This window comes from Hemitrygon akajei, chromosome 3, assembly GCF_048418815.1.
Source record: "Hemitrygon akajei chromosome 3, sHemAka1.3, whole genome shotgun sequence".
Classification (NCBI taxonomy): Eukaryota; Metazoa; Chordata; class Chondrichthyes; order Myliobatiformes; family Dasyatidae; genus Hemitrygon; species Hemitrygon akajei.
Genome location: NC_133126.1, coordinates 136868580 through 136891791, shown reverse-complemented (window position 1 = coordinate 136891791; position 23212 = coordinate 136868580). Strand labels below are relative to the sequence as shown.

Below are 23212 nucleotides of genomic sequence, written 5' to 3'. Positions count from 1 at the left end.
TCTGAAGATATTTAAAGTGAGCATTGGTCAAACAGAAAGTGAGTGAGTAATTGATATTAGAAAACAAGAAAATAGCAGCTGAAGCAATAATATGTTTTGTATTAATTTTTATCTTGAAGTTTGCAATTAAAATTGCAGAAATAGCTGTAAATCAGGAAGAGGAAGGGAGAGAGAAACATTGGGAAATTGTAATCACCAGGGAGATGGCACAGAGGAAGTTCTTGGAGCTTTGGTCTACCAATCCTTGGATACTGATCTGACTAATGAGATATTTGATGCATTAGTTTTAACTTTCCAAATTGCACTAAATTTAGTGATGGTTGGAGGAGAGTATATGTAACTCCTTGATTTAAAAAGGAAGATAGAAAGCAAATTTTTTATACAAGTAAAATTAGTGCTTATTGTGTGAAAAATGTTAACAGTTATTATTAAAGATGTTATAGAAGGTCAATTGGAAAATTTCACGTAGTTAAGCACAGTCAAGTTTTGTGAAAGGGAAATAATATGTTATCAATTTATTGGAGTTATTTGAAGAACTAGGTGCTATGGGTTAAGGAGAACTGATGAATGTCCTACTTTTAGATTTCCAAAAGGCACTTGATAAAGTGCTTCAACACAAGTCATTGCACAAGGCATAAATTATACCATTTTAGCATAAATAGAAGATTGGCTGTCTAACAAGAAACACGGTGTAAGCAGAAATGGAACATCTGCTAAAAAGATATAACAACTGGTATTCCACAGGGATCAGTGATAAGGCTCAAGTTTTTACAGTTTATATAAATGGCTTCAATCAAGGCACCGAAGATTCGGTTTTCAATTTTGCTGATAATACAAAAGCAGGTAGGAAAGTGTGTTGTGAAAAGAGCTTAAATGCATTACAATGCAGAATCATTAAATTAGCAGAGAAAGCTCTGAAAATGGAGTAATATGTAAGGAATTGAGAAATTGTTCAGTTTAGGAGGAAAAACAAGAAAAAAGAACTATAATATATTAGTTTTGAAACATCACAGAGCTCCGATCTGGATGTCTTAGTGTATGATTTGCAGAAGACTAGTATAAGATACAACAAGTAATTAGGGAAGCCAACAAGACATCATTCTCTATCCTTTATTGCCAGGGCAATTGAGGTTATACTGTTGCAAATTAGGGCATTGGTGAGACCTTATCTAGACAATATTGGACCCCTGTTTAAGGAAGGATGCTAATGTGTTGAAGTGGTTTCTTGCACAGACTGCCATGCAGAAATAAGGTTACAATCTGATAAACCAGAGTAGTTTTGAATGGCCAAGTAATCTACTCCTAGATTTAAATGTGACTTTCTAATTAAGATTTATTCTGGTTCTTATCATGGATTTCAATAATTTTCTCGCCACTGATATTAAGCTAATTGGCTTGCAATTGGTACTATGTTAACAGCTCTCCAAGTCTTGACAAGATCTCCTAAATCCAGAAAGGAATGAATAATTGTATTCAAGCCTTCTGTCATTTTCTCCCTTGATTTTTTACACCCTGTGATATCTTTTATCTGGGTTTGGTGACTTATCTATTTATAAAGATGATAACCCTCTTTATAACTCCTCTTTCATTGTGTTTATCTCTTCCAATTTTTCCATAACACTGGGTTCTTGCTCTGTTGTGAAGACTGTCATAAAATATTGGTATTGGTTTATCAGTATTAGATCATTATTCTCATCCTGGCTATGGGCAAATAGCCCCACCACCTCGTGGGCAGCCTTGGGAGAGATGAAGGCTATGGGATTAACCCCTAATCCAGAGTGGAAGCCCTAAAGTGGCTGGACATCATTGAACATCTTTCTGGCACTCCTGTAGCCAACTGGTGCCAAACGTATTGCTTCATATTCTTTCTTTTGGACTACACTGGTGAGGCTGAGAGAAGAATCTTGATGACTGGGCATCTCAGGATCTCCGTACCTTCTGCCTAGGCTTGTGGTAATGATGATCATCACCTATTGTCCTTCGAGACAGACGGATGCCAACCATAACATTGTCACATTTACCAAGATACAGTGAGGAGCTTGTCCTGTATACTGTTTACAAAAATCAAACCATTACACAGTGCATTGAACTAAAATAAGATAAAACAAAAGCAAAGCAGTGAAAGTATAAAAGCTACTGAAAAGTGCAGTGCAGGTATCTAATGTGCAAAATCGTAACAAGGTAGATTACGAGGACAAGAGTGCATCCTATTGTACAAAAGGGCCTTTTGAGAGTCTGATAACAGTACCAGAGAAGATATCCCTGTGCTTGGCAGGAAATGCTTCCAAGCTTTTGCATCTTCTGCCTGATGGGAAAAGGAAGAAGAGATAAAGTTTGGGGTGGGTGGGATCTTTGATTTATGCTGGCTGTCTTACTAGGCAGTAGATCGTGGAGACAGTATCCATAGAGGGGAAGCTGGTTCCTGAAAAGTGCTCAGCTGTGTCCACAACTCTCTGCAGTTTGTTGTGGTCATCTGCAGAGCGGTTGTTAATTCAAGCCATTATGCCTCCAAACCGAATCCATCAATAAAAATTGGTAAGTGTTAACCAGGCATTCCAAATTTCTTGAGCGTCCTGAGGAAGTAGAGGTGTTGTTGAGCTTTCTTGGTTGTGGCATCAATGTGGTTAGACCAGCACAGGCTATTGGTGATTCTCACACCTGGGATCTTGAAGATTTCAACCCTCTCAACCTCAATAGCAATTAAGTAGACAGGAGCTTGTGTCTCCCACCTTTTTTTGAAGTCAATGACCAGCTCATTTTCTAGAGAAATGTGATCCTTACCCACAACCATCCACAAGTTACCTTTTTGTTACAATAGGTCCCATTCAACTTAGTATTTGCTTGTTTTTTTATAGATTTATGAGACATCTTTGGATTGTATTTGCCAAGATCTTTCATGTAGTGTACTTCCTTTGCTTTCCTAGTTTCTCTTTGAATAAATTAGTTACACTTTATCAGCTTTCCCAAGGCTAAATGCCTGATGTTTCCCAGAATGCTTCTCTTTTGTGCCTTATCTTCTTACCTGGGGATTGTCTGAAACCCCTTTTGAAATGTCTGTCTTGCTCTGACTGTGACTTACCTCCAAGTAGCCTGTCCATGTTTGGCAAATCAGTTCTGCCTGGCTTTGAGTTTGAGATATTGCCATCTGTCTACTGATAAAGGAAATCTATTGGTTACAAACTTCATGGTGAAAGTAATACTAAAATAAAATAATGTAAAAGCAAAGCTTTGCTCTCTCCATTGCTAACTTAAGCCAGTGCCATTTTATTGTTAAGCTCATGCATGTAATCAGAAAATGAGATCCTGGAAAACGATAAATCCTTGTCACATTCATTTCCCTGGAAATGGAAAAGTACAGAAACCTGCATATAAAAGATTTCAAAGGAGTAAATGAGTTGGGAAAATGTGCCTCCTGATTAATAACCATGATACCATGATAATTGGAAAGATTTTTATCTCAAGATCATCACTGCTGTGCGAAGCGACTATTTATAAATATAATTGATTTCTCCAGAGACTCATGCTTTTGACTGTAACATAGCCAATGTTCGCTGAGATTTTGCTTATCTCCTAAGGTGTTTCGGTGAGGACACTTGCATCAATGTCCCAGATATCGATGGTTACATAGTGGTCCTTCAACCTGTTGAACCAAAGATTACCATTAGTGGATTGGATCATTTTTCCAGACCGGCATCAGAGTTCGAAAGCAACAGAGGCGTGGTTCTATTTCCTGGCCTCAGGATCATGAGCACTGTTAGAAGAGGGGGACGTGAGGATGGCAAAGGTTGGTTGATTTTACATTTTAGTAACAGAACTATGTCAAAGAAGGGAGGCAAAATTTTCCCAACAAGGTGGAAAATTTGAAAAAATCTATTAAACCAAGTGAATAGCCCTGAAACACCAGCATAGGTTTTCTTAAATTCAAATTTTAACAAACCTCAACTTACAAACTTCAGTCATTTAATAATAATTTTCTGATAATTAAATTTCCTAGTTATAACACATTGAAGATACAACATAAATGAAATGTAATGTTATTTTAGGATTGTTCTCTTCTATTTATTTTCTTTTAATATATTTCAAAGAACTGGAAGTTGCCAATCTGTGGTCCAAACAGATATTGAAGCAGCAATTCAAACTCAAGGATTATTGACTATAGCTTCTCTGGGGATTTGTGTCAATTGGAAGGTGAATTAGATTTCAATATCACTTTTTATTTGTGATACCTGTTTGCCCTTCTGTTTTATCCCATTCTTCTCAGCGTCTAGTGTTCTACTCTGACTTTCTTTCCCTGAGGAAGGCCAAGTTCTCAAAGGATCAGCAACCCTCCCAAACAGATGATTAAGAATTATCTGAGACTAATCCTGGGTTGAATTGTAAATTAAATAACACACTAAAGGAAGTAAAATCCTCCACATAGGCAAAGTGAGAGAGGAAATAAATAACCTGTCTCCTTACTTTAACACATGATAACATAAGAAATACAAGCAAACTGGCATATGAAAAGACCAAAGTATGAATATTAAAGTAATTGACGTGCTATTGGTATGAGAAAAGGAGAGAATCAGTATTATCATTAGCAAAGAGACAGAGAAGGACATTGCTGATTTGATTGTTGTCTGAGAGTGTGTGACAATTATCAGTAGAGTTTCCTGGATATGGGTCTAAAATTCTACTATTGAACAAATGTACATAGTTAACAATTAAGATGTTAAAAATAGCATCAGATAAAAGCTTACAGTTGCCCTAATGCCCTGGCCAATATTTATCCTTGATTTCATGGTACAAATCTACTCTCCAGTGTTTAGTGTCTTTGATGTGTGCTTGAGTAAGCTGTACTGTGTAAGTCAGGAGAGAGCTGGAACCATGCTCCTTTGCTGATATTAATCAAGTCCAATGCTGGTTCTTGATCTTACTGAGCTAAATGACCAGTCCATGTTCTTTACTACAACATCATTCATTTCATTGTTTCTGCTGACTTTCATTACAGAGGTAAGTTCAGGTAAGGAAAATTTTACCCATTTTTCTGCAGCATAATACCTTTGTTTCTAATTAGATTACTATAGTTCAGTGTATTTTAAACAAATCTATTATCTTTTATTGTGAATTACTTTATAATTTGAAAGAAAACATTTACATCCATGGCTGGTTGGATAGGGCAGGACATGCCACATTATCTCATCAGCAAATTAATCTTTGAGCTAGTTGGTGAAATTATTCCTCCTGTAGTGATGGTAATCACCGTTGATTGTCGAGTACAGTGGGATGCCTTTGTGTGAAGGACCAATGCAAATATATCTTCTTTCTTTTGGTAAGTGTTTTAATTTTGCCCTTGATAGGCTGATACAGAACTTAGAAAGTGTGTGTGGGTCGGCACAGTATGCAGACAAAGATAATGTTATGCACTTGAGGTATAAAATGAAATGACTATTGTTACGTACCCCATAACTGGGTGTCTGACCAGCAGAGAAAGAAGAATCCGTTGGAGTCTGGTGGTACTATATTTAAAGGTGTTTATTAATAAAAATAAGCAAAACCATATCAATAATGCAAATATACATATAACACAAGGTAGCAGTAATAAACCTAAAAGTGTAGGAATAATAATAATAAGCAATAATAAACAAGCTCTATCGATGTCTCGGGGTAAATGAATTGTCATATAATATAAAGTTCAGTTCAGTTCATGAGTGCTGAGGTAGTTATGCTTGTTGTATTGTAATCGTTGGAGAGAGAGAGAGAGAGAGAGAGCGAGCGAGATGTAACAGCTACAGCAGCCAAACCTTCCTTTGCTTTCTTAGTCCATTGTATCGTTGTGGTCATTCAGTTATGAACCCTCTGGTCTTCAGCCAGACCATTCTTCTGTGGTGGACTCGTCACTCTGGCATGAGTGGACACACACACACACACACACACACACACAAGTCCCCACCAACCCTGCTGTAACACTGTGAGCTTGACTGACCGATCTCCTGGTTTGGTCTCCGAAGCCCCCACCTTTCTTGTGGGTTCCAACACTCAATCAGTGTCCACTGGCGTGTCTGGAGGGTGTCTCTCCAGACCTGTCTTTTTATCCCTAACAGGGTCTCAGCTATCCATCAATTCTGAATGACTGTGTCCATCAAATCAGGCCACTCCTGCAGTCCACTGAGGAATGTTATTGAGCAAACTATTGTCCTTGCAGCGAAACAGTAGATAATTCAAAAGGAGTCACAATACAGTTAATCAGCAATCTCACTCTCTCTCTTATCTGTCACAGATGCTCTTGCCTGTTTTTCGTCTCTCTTTCTCATGGTCAGCATAGCAACAGTAACAGTTCGTGGTTCTCGGGGGGGATGGTTAACTCTGTACCCCATTGTCCATCAGGTCTGTTCATCATTCATAACACTATAATGTGGGTTATGAAACATGGCCATCATTAGTATCGCTCTGGCAGAGAAATGGTATGAGTTCTTCCACTCAAATGGATATATTTAAGCTTAATGTGAAATTCCATCCAACCAGCCTGGGTAAGAACTGAAGAGACAACCACCTGAAAAAAAACAATTTGCTGTCCAAGGAGAGGCTGGTATTTTGGGACTTTTATGCCTGGATATTACTGCTTAAGCACCTATCAGATGAAATATAACATATGTGATACTGACATTGCTGTTTAAGGTGATACTTTTTAGGATTATATCATTTGATTTACATGATATAGCTGCTGTTCAAATTCTATGTTTGCCTCTGTGGAAAAGGCCCAAATAAGAAACTGTCCTCACATCATAAGCTCTTTCATTTCACAAAGTATGTTGATGTTAATTAGTCACTATATTTCAGCATCTTAGTGAGAAATACTGAGAGAATATGCCAAGAAATATAGTGCAGTTAAAGAACTCCACAGTAGAGCAAGTAGAGAAAGCTGGGTCACTGGATTTCCAGTGAAAGTTGTTGCCTAAAAAATGCAGACCATGGAAAGAAGTGTTCACAGTGAATATTTATCTGGATATGGCAAATAAATTTGAAAACATTATTGCGGCACATTGGTTTCAAGGAGAAAGGTATGAATCAAACTATAAAGCCATCAAATGAGGCTTTTGGAATTCCCTTTCCCAGAGGCTCACTCGTTAGCTTATTCAATACAGAAATTGGCAGTTTTGAGATTTTGGGAAAATAGGGTTAGGGACAAAGGTGGCAATGAGGTAAATGATCAGCCATGATCATAGTGAATGACAGCAAGGATCTAGACCCACTGCATTTTGTTTATTGCCACAACCGAGCTACAGCAGAAACAATCTTACTGGCTGTCCAATCAGCCTTGGATTACCCAGACAATAATAATACCTATGTCAGACAACTGTTTATTAACTGCAGCTCAGTGTTTAACACAATCATCCCTGAGTTCTAATCAACAAGCTGCAAATGCTGGGCCTGTGTACTTCCCTCTGCAACTGGATCCTTGGCTTCCTCACCAGGAGGCCACAATCTGTGCAGATTGGAAATGATATATCCTCCTCTCTGACAAACAATAGTGGCGCACCTCAAAGATGCCTGCTTAGCCCACTGCTCTACTTTCTTTACACCCACAATTGTGTGGCTATGCACAGCTCAAATGACATCTGTAAATTTTCTGACAACACAATTATTATTGGCAGAATATCAGATGGTGACGTGGAGGTGTACAGGAGCGAGATAGATCAGCTGGTTGAGTGGTGTCACAACAACAACCTTGCACTCAATGGCAGTAAGACCAAGGAATTGATTGTGGAAGGGGAAGTTGGTGGAACACACACCAGTTCTCATCAAGGGATCAACAGTGGAAAGGATGAGTAGTTTCAAGTTGAAGATCTGAAGATCTATCCTGAGCCCAACATATTGATGCAATTGCAAAGCAAAGAAGGCTATATATTTTTTAGGAGTTTGAGGAGAATTGATACATCACCAAAGACACCTGCAGTTTACTACAGATGTACAGCGGAGAACATTCTAACTGGTTGTAGCACTGTCTGATATGAAGGGCCCTTTGCACAGAAACAGAAAAAGCTGCAGAAAGTTGTGAACCCAGCCAACTCCATCATGGGCACTAGCCTCCCCAGCATCCAGGACACCTTCAATAGGCAAAGCAGCAAAAAAGTGGCACCCATCATTAAGGACCCCCATCACCTAGGAAATGCCTTCTTCTCATTGCTGCCATGAAGGAGAAGGTACACCAGAAGGCACACACTTAACGCTTCAGGAATAGCTCCTTCCCCTCTGCCATAAGATTCCTGAGTGGACAATGAACCCATGAACATGTCCTATTTTTCCTCTCATCTTTCACTACTTATTTAATTTTTAATATATTTATTTTTATTGTAATTTAATAATTTTATTACTCATTTAATGTATATTGCTGCCTCAAAACGAAAAAAATTCTCACCACATGATAGTGATATTAAACCTAATTCTGATTCTGATTCATCATTAAAATAGGGTTATAGCATATGCAATTTCAGTTGCTGCTGTTTTGGGGATTCTAGCATGTAAATTGCTCCAATTTCTGTCTCCCTTTTCTAGCCACTGAAAGAAATTATGTTCTGATATTATAAGTTTTTTTATTTAATGAAGTACTTTGTTGCAGGTTTGGGAATGCCAACTACTTTCCGACATCTACTGAGATAATAGGGTTCATCAGCTATGACCCAACTCAGAGATTAAGTGAAATGTCTTAACTTTTTGTGGCAAATATAAGATTTCTGTTTTAGTGTGATTTCATTTTTGATGTGAGATTCATTTGTGTTCACCAGCATTTTAAAAAAATATTTGTTTTGCAGCCCGTCATCCTGGTGGACCTGAAGAAATTGTTCACAACCTGGATTACTGTGATATTTTGGTCACAGGGGATGAACTAAATTCTGAAACTGAATGTCTGGAACTAGAACCAATTGAGTTGCATGGGAAACATCTTGAATTCACTAATTCCACTGCAGGGATGTCAATTTATGGTAACTGCCAAATCTTGTATATTCATTTATTTGTAGTTCAAAATTGACTTATTTCATTTATCAAGTTGACCAACATTTAACAGCATTTGTTGGTTTGACACACTGACTTTATTAAAAATATTCCATAATAATATTAGTTATTTTAGTTGTTTTTTTAAAAAAAAATTATTTATTGTGACAGCTCAGAGTAGGCCCTTAAGGCCATTCAACTGTGCCAACCGGTAACTGCTGATTTATCAATAGCCTAATCACAGAATAATTTACAATGAGCAATTAACCAACCAACCAGTACACTTTTGGAATGTGAGAGGAAACCACAGAGCTCAGACAAAACCTATGCAGTCATGGGGACAACGTACAAACTCTACAGGCAGTGGCAGGAATTCTTTTATAGCAAAGCACAATGTCCATATGACCAACGTAATAGGCTTGTTGTTATAGATCATTAAGAACATAAACTGCTGCAATTAATATACAATCATTATACAACTATATGTTTTAGTTTCAAAGAACATGAAAATAAGCAAGTTGTTCTGATAATAGGCTGGGAAGTACAATATGCTAAAATGAAAGAATGTAGTGCAAATTATAATAGAATTTGTGACACTCTTCAAGTCTATGATTTTCTCCCCCACAGTTCTAGAAAATATTAGTTGGCACTTATGTAAATCATGATGAACAAGGCCTCCTTCCACCTGACAGTTGTAACCTGTGCTTTTTGTTAGGTGTGGACACCATGGCAAACTATGAGCATGTGCTTCGCAAACTCCGATATCGCCACTGGGAAACTGCGTCCATTTTTGGCCGAAAGTTTAGGCTGACATGCTCAGAACTCAATGGGCGTTACACAAGCAATGAATTTAACTTAGAGGTGAGAAGAAAAGACAGCTCTGGTATACATATTGAGAGAGTTGATGTATTATGGTCAGAAAGCAGAGTTGCTCAATGCATGATTGCTATATGTAATTTACTTGGTAAGCAATAGTGCATTCACACTGTCACAGCTCAGGACTGTGAGAATTGATTTGACAGGATGATTATTGACCACCTTGCTTTCCTTTGTCTAGGTGAACGTTCTTCACAACATTAATCTTATGGACCATGTTAATCATGTGGTTGTTCAGCCTCAGTTTCTCCAGTCTATCCATCATTCGCTGCCCGATCTCCCAGGTCACAACCTTAATACTGCTCATAACTCAGGTAACAGAACAGCTTGCTTGAAAAGAACAGACAAAGTGAGTAACTTTGTTATTAAAAAATGGGAATGTTAATATTTACAGGCTAACATTATCATGACACAAAAAATTAGCTCTGTAGCAGTCTATTTGAGCTGTCTCTGATGTCCACATTGACAAATTCACCACTCTGATAGCTGGTTTGCTATGCCTCTATCATCTGTTGTTGAAATAGATTGCTGTCTTCTTTGATTTTACAGCAGCATAGTACATTAACTGGCAATCCGATCTTTTGGCATAAAGGGTGCCAATTCCTGCCATGTTACAAAACTCATTCAATTAATTTATGTCTGCATTGCCAACGTTTCCGTAGCTTCTATTACCCTTTCTTTCTGCACAAGGATCACTATTGATGTGGAAGGGAGTTAGACAGAGACATCAAAGGTTCAAAAGTTCATTTTATTATCAAAGTAAGTTTGCAGAGTACCACTCTGAGATTTGTCTTCTCCAGATAGCCATAGAACACAAAAACACAGAAACAGTTGAAAGAAAGATGTCAATCCCCCCCACCCCAGATAAAAAGAAACAAAAACTCTCAAACGCCAACCTCCCCTCCCCCCAACCCTCTTCGAAGTGTCAATGAAGAGAGGCTTCACTCAGGGAAAGGAAATCTCAAGTTTTTTTCCTTTTCTTCTTTATATCTGCTCAGCTAGATAAAGACGACAGGCAAAATACTACAATGCTCCCTTTACAGGATGTGGCAAGGCCGGGAAATGCCCAGTATCCCCAAACACTACAAATGTGAGAGGCGCATCCAACTTCAGCTTCTAACAAACTGCATTAAGGAGTTGGAAGTGGAACTGGATGAACTTCTAGATGCATTCAGGAGGCTGAAGGCGGTGATAGGACAAATCGAGAGGTAGTTACACCGGAAGTGCAAGACACAGGACACTGGGTGACAGGAAGGAGAGAGGGGCTAAGGAGCCAGTGCAGAGCACCCCTGTGGCATCCCCCTCAACAACAGGTATATTACTGTCAGGGGAGTGGGAGATGACATAACAGAGGAAAGTCACAGTAGTCAGCTCTGGCACTGAGTCTGTCTCTGTGAATCAGATGGGAAGGGGAAGAAGAGGCACCATGTGGTGAAAAGGGATTCATTAGGGGAACAGACAGGAGGTTCCATGGGTCAGAATGAGATTCCCAGATGGGATGTTGCCTCCTGGGTGCCAGAGTCTGGGATATCTCGAATCAAGTCCTTAGTGTTCTTAAGTGGGAGGATGAACAGCCAGAAGACATGGTCCATGTAGCTACCAATGACATAGGTAGGACAAGTGAAAAGTTTCTACACAGGGAGTTCACGGAGTTAGGTGCTAAGTTAAAGGGCAGGACCTCCAGGGTTGTGATCTCAGGATTGCTACCCATGCCACATGATAGTGAGGCGAGGACTAAGAAGATTATACAATTTAACATGTGGCTAAGGAGTTGGTGTAGAAGGGAGAGCATAAGATTTTTTGATCATTGGTCTTTTTTACAGGGAAGGTGGGATGTGTACGGAAGGGACAGATTGCAACTGAACAGGAGGATGACTAATATCCTAGCAGGAAGGTTTATTAATTCTGCATGGTGGGGTTCAGACTAGAGCTATGGGGATGGGAACTAGAGTGCCAGAACAGTAAGTGGAAAGATTGTGGAGGCAGATGTTGGTAAGATCTCAGACAAAGTTAGGAATCAAAAGGTTGAGCATGGTACAATAAAATAAAAAAAGGTTGCATGCAGAATATGAAAAAAGGAAGATGACTTTGCAGCACAGTTGCAGATTGGCAGTTATGATGTTGTAAGCATCAATGAATCATGGCTGAAAGATTATAGCTGGAAACATAATGTCCAAGGATACACATTGTACCAAAAGGACAGGCAGGAAGGCAGAGAGGGTGGTATTGCTCTGTTGGTAAAACAGGAAATCAAATCATTAGAAAGAGGCGACATAGGGTCAGAAGGTGGTGAATCAATGTGGATAGAGCTAAGGAACTGCACGGGTAAAAAGACTGATGAGAGTTGTATGCAGTCCCACCAAACAGTAGAAAGGATGTGGCCTACAAATTACAATGGGAGTTAGAAAATGCAAGCCGAAAAGGCAATGTTACAATACTCATGGGGAACTTCAACATACAGGAAAACAGGTTGGAGCTGAATTACAGGAGGGGGATTTTCTAGAGTGCCTAAAAGATGGCTTTTAAGAGCAGCTCATGGTTGAGCCCACTAGAGGATCAGGTATTCTGGTTTGGGCAATGAACCATAATTGATTAGGCAGCTTAAGGTAAAGGAACCTTTTGGGGCAAGTGATCATAATGTGATTGAATTCACCCTGAAATTCAATAAAGAGAAGCTAAAGTTAGATGTGTCAGTATTAGAGTGAGTTGGTCAAAGTTGATTGGAAAAGAACACTGGCAGGGATGATGGCAGAACAGCAATGGCTGGAATTTCTGGAAGCAACTTGAAAGGCATGGAATATATACATCCCAAAGAGGAAGAAGTATTCTAAAGAAAAGATCATACAACCATGGCTAACAAGAGAAGTCAAAGCCAACATAAAAGCTAAAGAGAGGGCATATAATAAAGTAAAGATTAATGGGAAGTTAGAGGATTGGGAAGCTTTTAAAAACCAATAGAAGGCAACTAAAAAGTCATTAAGAAGGTAAAGATGGAACACAAAAGTAAGCTAGACAATAATATCAAAGAGGATACCAAAAGTTTCATCAGATACATAAAGTGTATAAGAGAGGTGAGAGTGGATATCAGACAGCTGGAAAATAATACTGGTGAGGCAGTAATGTGGGAACGACAAAACAGCAGATGAACTGAATAATATTTTCCATCAGTCTTCACTGTGGAAAACGCCAGCAGTATGGTGGATGTCCCAGGTGTTAAGAGGCATAAAGTATGTTAAGTTACCATAACTAGACAGAAGATTCTTGGGAAACTGGAGGAATGATGGTAGTTAAGTCACCTGGACCAGACGGTGTGCACCCCAGAGTTCTGAAAGAGGTAGCTGAAGAGATCATAGAGGCATTAGTAATAATCTTTCTAGAATCATTAGATTCCCTAATGGTTCCTGAAGACTGGAAAATTGCAAATGTCACTCCACTCTTCAAAAAGGGAGAGAGGCAGAAGAAAGAAAATTATAGACCAGTTATTCTGATCACAATGGTTGGGAAGTTGTTGAAGTTGATGATTAAAGATGTGGTTTGGGGTACTTGGAGACAGATGATAAAAAATGCCATTATCAGCATAGTTTCCTCAAGGGAAAATCTTTCCTGACCGATCGGTTGGAATTCTTTGAAGGTATAACATGCAGGATAGACAAAGGAGAATCAGTTGATGTTGTGTGCTTGGATTTTCAGAAGGCCTTTGACAAGGTGCCATGCATGAGGCTGCTTAACAAGCTACAAGCCCATAGCATTACAGGAAAGATTCTAGTATGGATAAAACAGTAACTGATTAGCAGGAGGGGAAGAGTGAGAATAAAGGGAGGCTTTTCTGGATGGCTACTAATGACTAGTGATGTTCCACAGTGGTCCTTGTTGGGACCAATACTTTTTTATGTTATATGTCAATGATTTAGATGATGGAATTGGTGGCTTTGTTACAAAGTTTGCAGATGATATGAAGGGTAGTTTTGATAAAGTAGAGAGGCTACAGAAGGACTTAGACAGATTAGGAGAATGGGCAAAGAAGTGGCAGGTGGAATACAGTCTTGGGAAGTGTATGGTCATGCAATTTGGTAGAAGAAATGAAAAGGCTGACTATTTTGTAAATGGAGAGAAAATACAATAATCTGAGGTGCAAAGGGACTTGGAAGTCCTTGTGCAGGATTCCCTAAAGTTTAACTTGCAGGTTGAGTTTGTGACGAGGAAGGCAAATGCAATGTTAGCATTCATTTCAAGTGGACTCGAATATCAAAGCAATGATGTAATGTTGAAACTTTATAAAGTACTGGTGAGGCCTCACTTGTATTGTAAGCAGGTTTATATCCCCTATCTAAGAAAGGATGTACTGAAACTGGAGAGGGTTCAAAGGTAGTTCATGAAATGATTCCAGGATTGAATGGGTTGTCATATAGATCAGGGCTTGTATTCACTAGAGTTCAGAAGAATCAATGGTGACCTTATTGAAACCTATCAAGTGGTGAAAGGCCTTGATAGACTAGATGTGTGGAGAGGATGTTTCCTATGGTGGGAGAGTCTTAGACCAGATGGTACAGCCTCAGAATAGAGGGATGTCCTTTTTGAACAAGATAAGGAGGAAATTCTTTAGTCAGAAAGTGGTGAATATGTGGAATTCTTTGCCACAGGAAATTGCAGAGGCCAAGTCTTTATGCTTATTTAAGGCAGAGGATGATACATTCTTGATTGGTCAGAGCACGAAGAGATACCATGAGAAGGCAAGAGATTGGGCTAAGAGGAAAATGGATCATCCACGATGAAATGGCAGAACAGACTCAATGGGCCAAATGGCCAAATTCTGCTCCTATGTCTTGTGGACTTATGGTCTAACCCCTCCCTCACAAAAGCTAACATCACCCACATGGAGAAACAACAACAAGAACATCATGCAAATATAGCTGTATTCACAAGGTTACTCTTACCCCACTAATCCCAAGGTCAATAACAAAATGAGTAGCAGAGAGTGATGCTTATCATTCTGACAATATATGTTGTTCTCTTGCCTTTCAAGATGATTCTCATAGTCCTGCAGCACAGCCTGTTAAAATTCACAAGTTGGAGGCCAAACTGACAAAATATTTAATGAAATAAAACCACTAAGTTAAAAGAAATAAAACTTTATGCATTCTACAATAATAATCTGTGCTACCTGGAATAATAATTTCCCCCAAATTGTTTTCCTGTGTCCACCATTTTCCCCTTATAACTGCATGGTCAAGCAGAGGGAAGGCTGCTCCTCATGGAGGAAGCAGAAAATGACCCAAAGGTCAACTGCGAGCAGCTTTCAACTGGATGACCAACTGAGAATAGATCAAGTGACACCAGGATAACCAGTTCTGGGAAACATCTGAGGGACAGACTGTTGATCCACAGAACCTAAAAATCCTAACCCTAAAATTGCAGGCTATATATGGATCTGCTATAGATACCAGTCATGTTGCATGAAGTGGAAGTATCTGAACTTAGGCAGTTCAACTGTTAAAAAGATGGCATCGAATTCCATGGACTCTCAGTTAGAAGATGAAGAACCAACCAACCGTAATTAGGTTACGGATGATTTTTGAAATTGTTGCCTCCATGACAATTCAAAAATTATACTATTTGGAAAATAGTCATATTTTTCTCAAGTTCTATAACATGATATGTTAGTTCTTAGTCGCTCACTCTGTTTTCAATCTTCTCATCTCTTAAGCCATCTGCGCTCATCTTCTCACTAATAGTATCATTTCCTACACCTACAATCCCAGTTTAGCCGACTACTAACCTCCAGTGTTGACTGATAGTCCGCAGAAGCAGGGTCTTTGGTCCACCAAGTCCAGACCAAGTATCAACATTCCCATTTACTTTGATCCTAAGTGTGTCCTTCTGCTCAGGTTCATGCCAATTCAACCAGCCCCATCCCACCCACCCAGATTCTCCAACACACACACACCACATGATAAAAGGGCAATTTATAGTGACTACCTGCGTGTCTTTGGGTTGTGGCTGGAAACTGGAAGACCAGGAAGAAACCTATAGTGTCACAAGGAAAACCTGAAAAATCCAGCACCTGGATTTATCCTGTGTCTTTGGACCTGCAAGCCAGTCGTTTCACCTGCTGCACCACAGCAGCCCTTGATCCACCAATGATTTCTTCTGTCCTTTCCTCGTCATATCCCTTGCCTTAGTAAAATTTAGCACTTCACATTTGTCATTCCCCTCCAAATTCCTAGAATAAATTATCTTACCCCAGATCCATACTCATCGTCTCTCCACTCCATTTCTCCAACTGAATTTCCAAAAAAAGTTTGAGCGTTACTAATTATAAATAATGGTACCCTGATGCCATCTGCTTCCACATCATTCTGACTGACATAGTTGACCACAGCAATTTTCTCTCCCAGTTCTTTCTTCCTTTGTCATGGCAGGTGAGATGATATTCAGTGGAAAAATATCAAAAATAAAGCTGCGGTGCTGGAGACCTATAATGGAAACAAGAAGTGCTGAAAATACTCAACAGGTCAGGCTTTCAACCCAAAACATAAGCAGTTTCCCAATCTGCATGTTTGGTTGACCTCCTGAGTATTTTCTATTTTTATTTTGTATTGGCAAAGCCTACTCACCTGATTCCATCCTCGTGTGCCCCAATGTATCCAGAGAGTTACTGCTGTGGCTTTTCTTTCTCGACAAGCGTTAGGTCGTTATCTGTTGAGCGGATCAACAACAAGCTGGCAAGAAATTCAGGGCTCTATCAGGTTTCATCGGCACTTGCAATACATCAGTCTCTGCCTCCCAGGTTTCTCACCTTGTCTGAAATAAATCTAGCTGCTTGTTAAATATTCAGCGCAGGATAAGCAGAAATATTCTCTAATTTTATTTTGGTTAAAAGCTGAACATATTGCAATAATAACAAACAGGCTTTCCAAATCATCTTCCTCTCCTTGGCAACTTTCATGCTCGAGTCCTTTGTCATTTCTGTACTCCGTCAATTTTATCCACTATAATATAACAGATTTTCATTATTTGACAAGTGGTGATTGAACTTAGTTAATAAACTCTATAAAACTCTACCTCTCTTTCCTGTTTTATAATACTCCTTAAAATTTACTTCAGATATCTCTTTGTGTGTCATGATATCAAATGTAGATTGATAGTTCTCTTCTGAAGTGTCTTAGGATGCCTAACTAAAGTAAGCCACTTTATAAATACGAGTTTTCATTATAATTGCTCACTTAAAAAGAAATTAAAATAAAGAGCTGAATGTGTATTTAAAAATCTAATTATCCTATACAATTGCGCAACATGATAAAATAGTCAGAAATTAGGTTGTCATTTGTCAGGTACTGAATAATCTTTTGCTGCCGGAGTCCACCACAGTAAAAGCAATTTAGGAAGTCTCAGTATCTGCAATATCGTGGACACTTGTGAATGGTGCTGTGACAGTCATTTTCAGTGGTAAATGTAATATATAGTTAACAGTCCCAAAAATGATTGCAAAATTGCAGGTATAATTTGAGTCATATATTTCACAATTCTAAAAGACTGTCGCACTATAAATCAGAGAATTGTAAATTGTACCATTTCCTCTCTTTAAATTGTGAATCTTTGTAATATATGACATCAAAATTTTACTTTGTACTGTCTTTTATTGAGCTTGTAATTCAAGTTCCTTAAGATCTTTCCTCGGTTCATTCCAAAGGGGCCTAGTAATTATAGTTCTTTTTTCTGAAACCCTTGAAGCTTGTGTGAAACAAGCCTGACTGTTTGTTATATGGCTTTTAGCCTTTCATATCCATAGAAATCATCCCTGTCAGGCAGATAACTGGTGATAAACATCCTATCCCCATTTTAACTAGGTTTATACAAAGAAAAGCCAAGTGAAATATTTAGTCTGCTTCAAAGAAGAGTAGCGGGGAACTTTTCTCCAGCCTGTTTCCAAATCTTCAAAGATTACTTTTGAAAATGGTCAAAAGACACAGTCCATAGTGGGGGTATTCCCTTCTGCTGCCTGCATGGGATGACGAGTCTATCGGGACCCTGAGGACTTGTGGAAACTGTGTGGTGGTTTCTTTTGAACTTATAGTCTTTGAACATCTTTGGACTATTTTTACCGTGCCCACTGTCTGTTTTTTAATCAAATTATGCTATTGTTTGCACTGTTGTAATTATATGTTGTAGCTATGTGGTTTTGTGCAGGTCTTGTAGCTTTAGTTTTTGGTCTTGTTTTGTCTGGTGGCTTTGAAGCTCCTTTCTGGGGAAAGCACTAAGATGGTAGTGCGATATTAATACGCAGCAGCCTCTCCGGACTCTGGATTGGGGATTGCCAAACGTTATGTGGATTTTCTGGTGTAGTCTATTTTGTCATATGCTTTGTTGATATCATTCTGGAGGAAAGGTGTCTCATTTTTTAACTGCATTGCATTTGTGGTTTTTAAATGACAATAAACTGAAACTGAATCTGAATCACCATTCTCATTTTGGCAACCCATCCTTGCAAGTGTTTACAGAGAGATACTGCATCCTCTTCCCAAACAACCCCATCCCATCAAGGGATCATGCCATCAGTCAATTTTCCCCTCCCTTTAAACACTTATACTATGTCACTTATACTGGTACCTAAGAAGAGCATGGTAACCTGCCTTAATGACTATTGTCCAGTAGCACCTGCATTCACAATGGTGAAATGTTTTGAGAGGTTGGTGATGAAACATAACAACTCCTGCCTGAGAAGCAACTTCAATCCACTCCAATTTGCCTCCTGGTGCAATAGGTCCACAGCAGTTGCCATCTCATTGGCTCTTAAGTTAATCCTGAAAAATCTGGATAACAAAGACACACACATTAGGGTGCTCATTATCAACTATACCTCAGCATTCAATACCATCTTCCCCTCAGAACTAATCAGTAAGCTTCAAGACCTTGGCCTCAATACCTCCCTGTGCAATATGATCCTTGATTTCCTCACTTGCAGATTCCAGTCAATTCTGATTGGCACTTATGAATGTGTGGTGAAGCACAGCTCCAGTGCCATATTCAAGTTTTCTGATGACACCAATGTTGTAGGCTGAATCAAAGGTGGTGATGAATCAGCATATAGGAGGGACATTGAAAAGTTGGCAGAGAGGTGCCACCACGACAAACTCTTACTCAATATCAGCAAGATCAAGGTGCTGATTATTGACTTAAGGAGGAGGAAACCAGAGGGCCATGAGCCAGTTCTCATTGGAAGATCAGATGTGGTGAGGGTCAGCAACTTTAAATTCCTCAATGTTATCATTTCAGAGGACCAGTAAGTACAATTATGAAGAAAGCATATCAGTTCTTCTACTTCCTTAGGAGCTTGCAAAGATTCAGCATAACATCTAAAACTTCGTCAAACTTCCATAGGTGTGTGATGGCAAGTATATTGACTGACTGAATCACAGACTGGTATGGAAACACCAATGCCCTTGAATGGAAAACCCTACAAAAAGTAGAGGATGCAGTCCGGTCCATCATGGAGAAAGCATCATTGAGCATATCTACACGGAGCATTGTCACAGCATTCATCATCAGGGACTCCCACCGCCTAGGCAATGCTCTCTTCCCACTGCTGCCATCAGGAAGATGGTACAGGAGCCTTAGGACTCTCATCACTGTTCAGGAGCAATGATTACCCCTCAATCATTAGGCTCTTGAAACAAAGGGCATAACTCCTCTCAACTTCTTTGCCCATCACTGAAATGATCCTACAACCTACAGACTCACTTTCAAGGACTCAACTGGCTGAATAGCCTAGTTGTCATCCTATGTCTTATGGTGTTATGGACTCTTCATCTCATGTTCTCAATATTTATTGCTTATTATTATTATTATTATTATTATTATTTTATTTTTTTTTTATTTTTTTTTATTTTTTTTGTATTTGCACAATTTGTTGTCATTTGCACACTGGCTGAATGCGGTCTTTCATTGATTCTATTTTGGATTTGTTGAGTATACCCACAGAAAAATGAATATCAGGTTTGTATATGGTAACATATATGTACTTTGATAATAAATGTGCTTTGAACTTTGAATATCCCTTTAATCAATATTCTCCTTTAATCAATCCCTACCGTGCCCCCTTTGTTTTGCACTGCCCTTTTATCCTTCACCCCTCTTTGTTTCCTCCTCCTCCTCTCCCTTTTTCTTCCTTTGCTCATGACTTATAGCATGAGTTTCTCTAAACATTTATATTACTGCATTGCAACAAGTTGTAATCTTTTCAAATATCTAATTAATCTATCCATTAACAAAATAATGTTATGATATTGATTTTTCTGCTATACATCTCACTTTTTTTAAATTCACTGTTTAACAATTAGATAGTCTTTGTGCATGTTTGCAAAAGAGCCTGCATTCTTTGATATCTAATCCAATTTTTAAAAAAATATTTTTAATAAGCATTTTCATTTATTCTTTGAAATTACAATGCCTTAAAACACTTCACAGTCAAAGAAGTCAAAGTGATACTGCTGTCACTTGGTATTCATTCTCAGGTGTCCTCCTGTTCACTTATCTTGTGCGTACACGTGGTATATCTGCCTGTTTATCATCTCACTCCCATCATTCAGTCATTCTTACTCAACCTCACACACTTGCTCCTAGTCCTTTCCAAACGCTTCTACAAATCAAGTGGAAATCCTGTGCACAGCAACTTTTTACACTTTGGGGGGTTTAATGTATTTTTGTTGAGTTAGAAAATTTGGTGGATTTAATAATGCAGAATTAATTAGAATGGCTGGTCTTTCCTGGAAAATTCCCTTGTTTGCTTTTGCATGAACCACGCTCAGATCACCACGGCTGAGACTAAAGAGGGATTACAGAAAATCACCACATATTTGATAGACTAATGGATAGCAAACAACAACAGCACTGTACCAGCATTACCACAATACATCTTGCGTAAGTTGCTTACCACATAAGCAGGTAAAGTAGATTTTAAGAGGAAACTAATCCTAAATCCCTTAGGTTTACTACCTTGTGGGATTTACCCAGAACTAAATTTCAGTGAGAGAGAGAGAGTTTGTCCAAGTTAAATGCAAGGATGGAATTGCATGGGATGTTGGTTGGAAAATTAGCAATTGTCTCATGTGTTAACCTAGTAGTGCACAGTTACAGTATATATTTTATAATTCATTATGAATATTTGAATTATAAGCCAGACCTCTTTTATCTCTTGCTTATGAAATGATGTAATTATCAAAGCCAGTTCCTACTAAAAAAGCGTGAATGTCTTCCTTCAACTCAAATGCAAGTTATCAACTGATTTAAGATTACAGCTTCTTCAAGTTTAAAGTTTTACATTTTTTCTTTTCTTTCCATTCTCTATAACTAAGTTTTTTTTTATTTTTAGCTATTCCAAGTGCTGCAACTATCGTCATAGTTGTGTGTATTAGCTTCCTAGTCTTAATAATTGTTCTGGGGGTCTTCAGGATCCGAACAGCCTTCCAGCGCACCAGTCGTGAAAACGAGAGTGGGAAAGAAAATGAAATGGATTGGGATGACTCTGCTCTCACCATCACCGTTAATCCAATGGAGGTGAGTCATTTAAAATGATAGCTTAAAAATATTTACATGCAAATTTAATCACATTCTGAAGATGGTGCTTGGGAGGCCATAAGACTATAAGTTATAGGAGCAGAATTAGGCCATTTGGCCTATCATATTTCTCTGTTATTTCATTGTGACTGATCTATTTTCCATCTCAGCTCTAATCACATACCTTCTCCCCATATCCCTTCATGCTGTGACTAATCAAGAATCTATCAAACTTGCCCTTAAATATACCCAATGACTTGGCCTCCAGAGCCACCTGTGGCAACAATTTCCACAGATTCACCACTCTCACTCCTCATCTCCATCATAAAAGGTCACGCCTCTATTCTGAGACTGAGTCTTCTGGTCTTGGACTATCTCACCATAGGAAACATTCTCTCCACATCCACTCTATTGAGGCTTCTCAGCATTCGATCGGTCACCCCTCATTCCTCTGAATTCCAGTGAGTACAGGCCCAGAGCCATCAAATGCTTTGCATATGACAAGCCTTTCAGACACAGAATCATTTTTGTGAACCTCCTTTGAACCATCTCCAATGTCAGCACATCTGTTCTTAGATAAGGGGCCCAAAACTGCTCACAATACTCCAAGTGAGGCCTCACCAATGCTTTACAAAGCCTCAATATCACGTCCTTGCTTTTATACTCCAGTGCTCTTGAAATGAATGTTAACATTGCGTTTGTCTTCCTCACCACTGATCCAGCCTGGAACTTACCCTTTAGGGGATCCTGCACAAAGAATCACTAGTTCCTTTGCATCTCAGATTTTTGAATTTTCTCTCCGCTTAGAAAATTGTCTGCCCTTTGTTTCTTCTATCAAAGTGCATGACCATACACTTCCTAACACTGTATTCCACCTACCACTTCTCTGCCCATTCTTTTAATCTGTCTTAAGTCCTTCTGTAGCCTCTCTACTTCCTCAAACCTATCTGCCCCTCCACCTACCTTTGTATCATCTGCAAACTTTGCCACAAAGCCATCAATTCTATTATCCAAGTCATTGACATACAATGTAAAAAGAAGTGGTCCCAACACAGACCCCTGTGGAACAACGGCAGCCAACAAGAAAAGGCTTCCTATATTCCCACTCTTGGCCTCCTGCCGATCAGCCATTGCTTTATCCATGCTACTATCTTTCCTGCAATACCACAGACTCCTAATTTGTTTAGCAGCCTCATGTGTGGCACCTTGTTAAAGGGCTCTGAAAATCCAAGTACAGAACATTCACTGATTCTCCTTTACCTATCCTGCTTGTTATTTTCTCAAAGATTTATCAGGCAAGATTTTCCCTTAAATAAACCACACTGACTGGCATTTTTTATTATTTGCCTCCAAGTACCCTGAAAGCACTTCGTTAACAATCAACTCCAACATCTTCCCAACCATTGAGGTCAGGCTAACTGATGTATAATATCTTTTCTTCTGTCTCTCTCCCATCTTGAAGAGTGGAGTGTCATTTGCAATTTTTCATTCCTGCGGAACTATGCCAGAATCAAATGATTATAGAAAGATCATTACTAATGCCTTCTCAATCTCTTCTTCCACCTCTTTCAGAACCCTAGGGCGTATGCCATCTGCTCCAGGTGACCTATCAACCTTCAGACCTTTATGTTTCCCAAGAGCCTTCTCCCTAGAAATGGCAACTTCACACACTTCTGCCCCTTGACACTCCTGATACTGCTGGTCTATTCCACAGGAAGACTGGTGCAAAGTACTTATACACTCTTTCCTTGTTCCCCCATTACTACCCTTCAAACATCATTTCTCAGTGAACCAATATACTCTCTTTTAC

At 39.0% G+C, this 23212-nt stretch overlaps 1 protein-coding gene across 1 annotated transcript in view; it reads left to right on the top strand.

Moving 5' to 3' along the window:
* The window catches only part of clstn2a (calsyntenin 2a), a 550354-nt gene that overhangs the window by 506957 nt on the left and 20185 nt on the right, over window positions 1–23212 (top strand). Inside the window, exons 13-17 of the mRNA XM_073040910.1 lie at window positions 3576–3784; window positions 8793–8963; window positions 9689–9834; window positions 10031–10163; window positions 21218–21402. Coding sequence (XP_072897011.1) covers window positions 3576–3784; window positions 8793–8963; window positions 9689–9834; window positions 10031–10163; window positions 21218–21402 — 844 coding nt within the window. The remainder of the gene's footprint in view (window positions 1–3575; window positions 3785–8792; window positions 8964–9688; window positions 9835–10030; window positions 10164–21217; window positions 21403–23212) is intronic.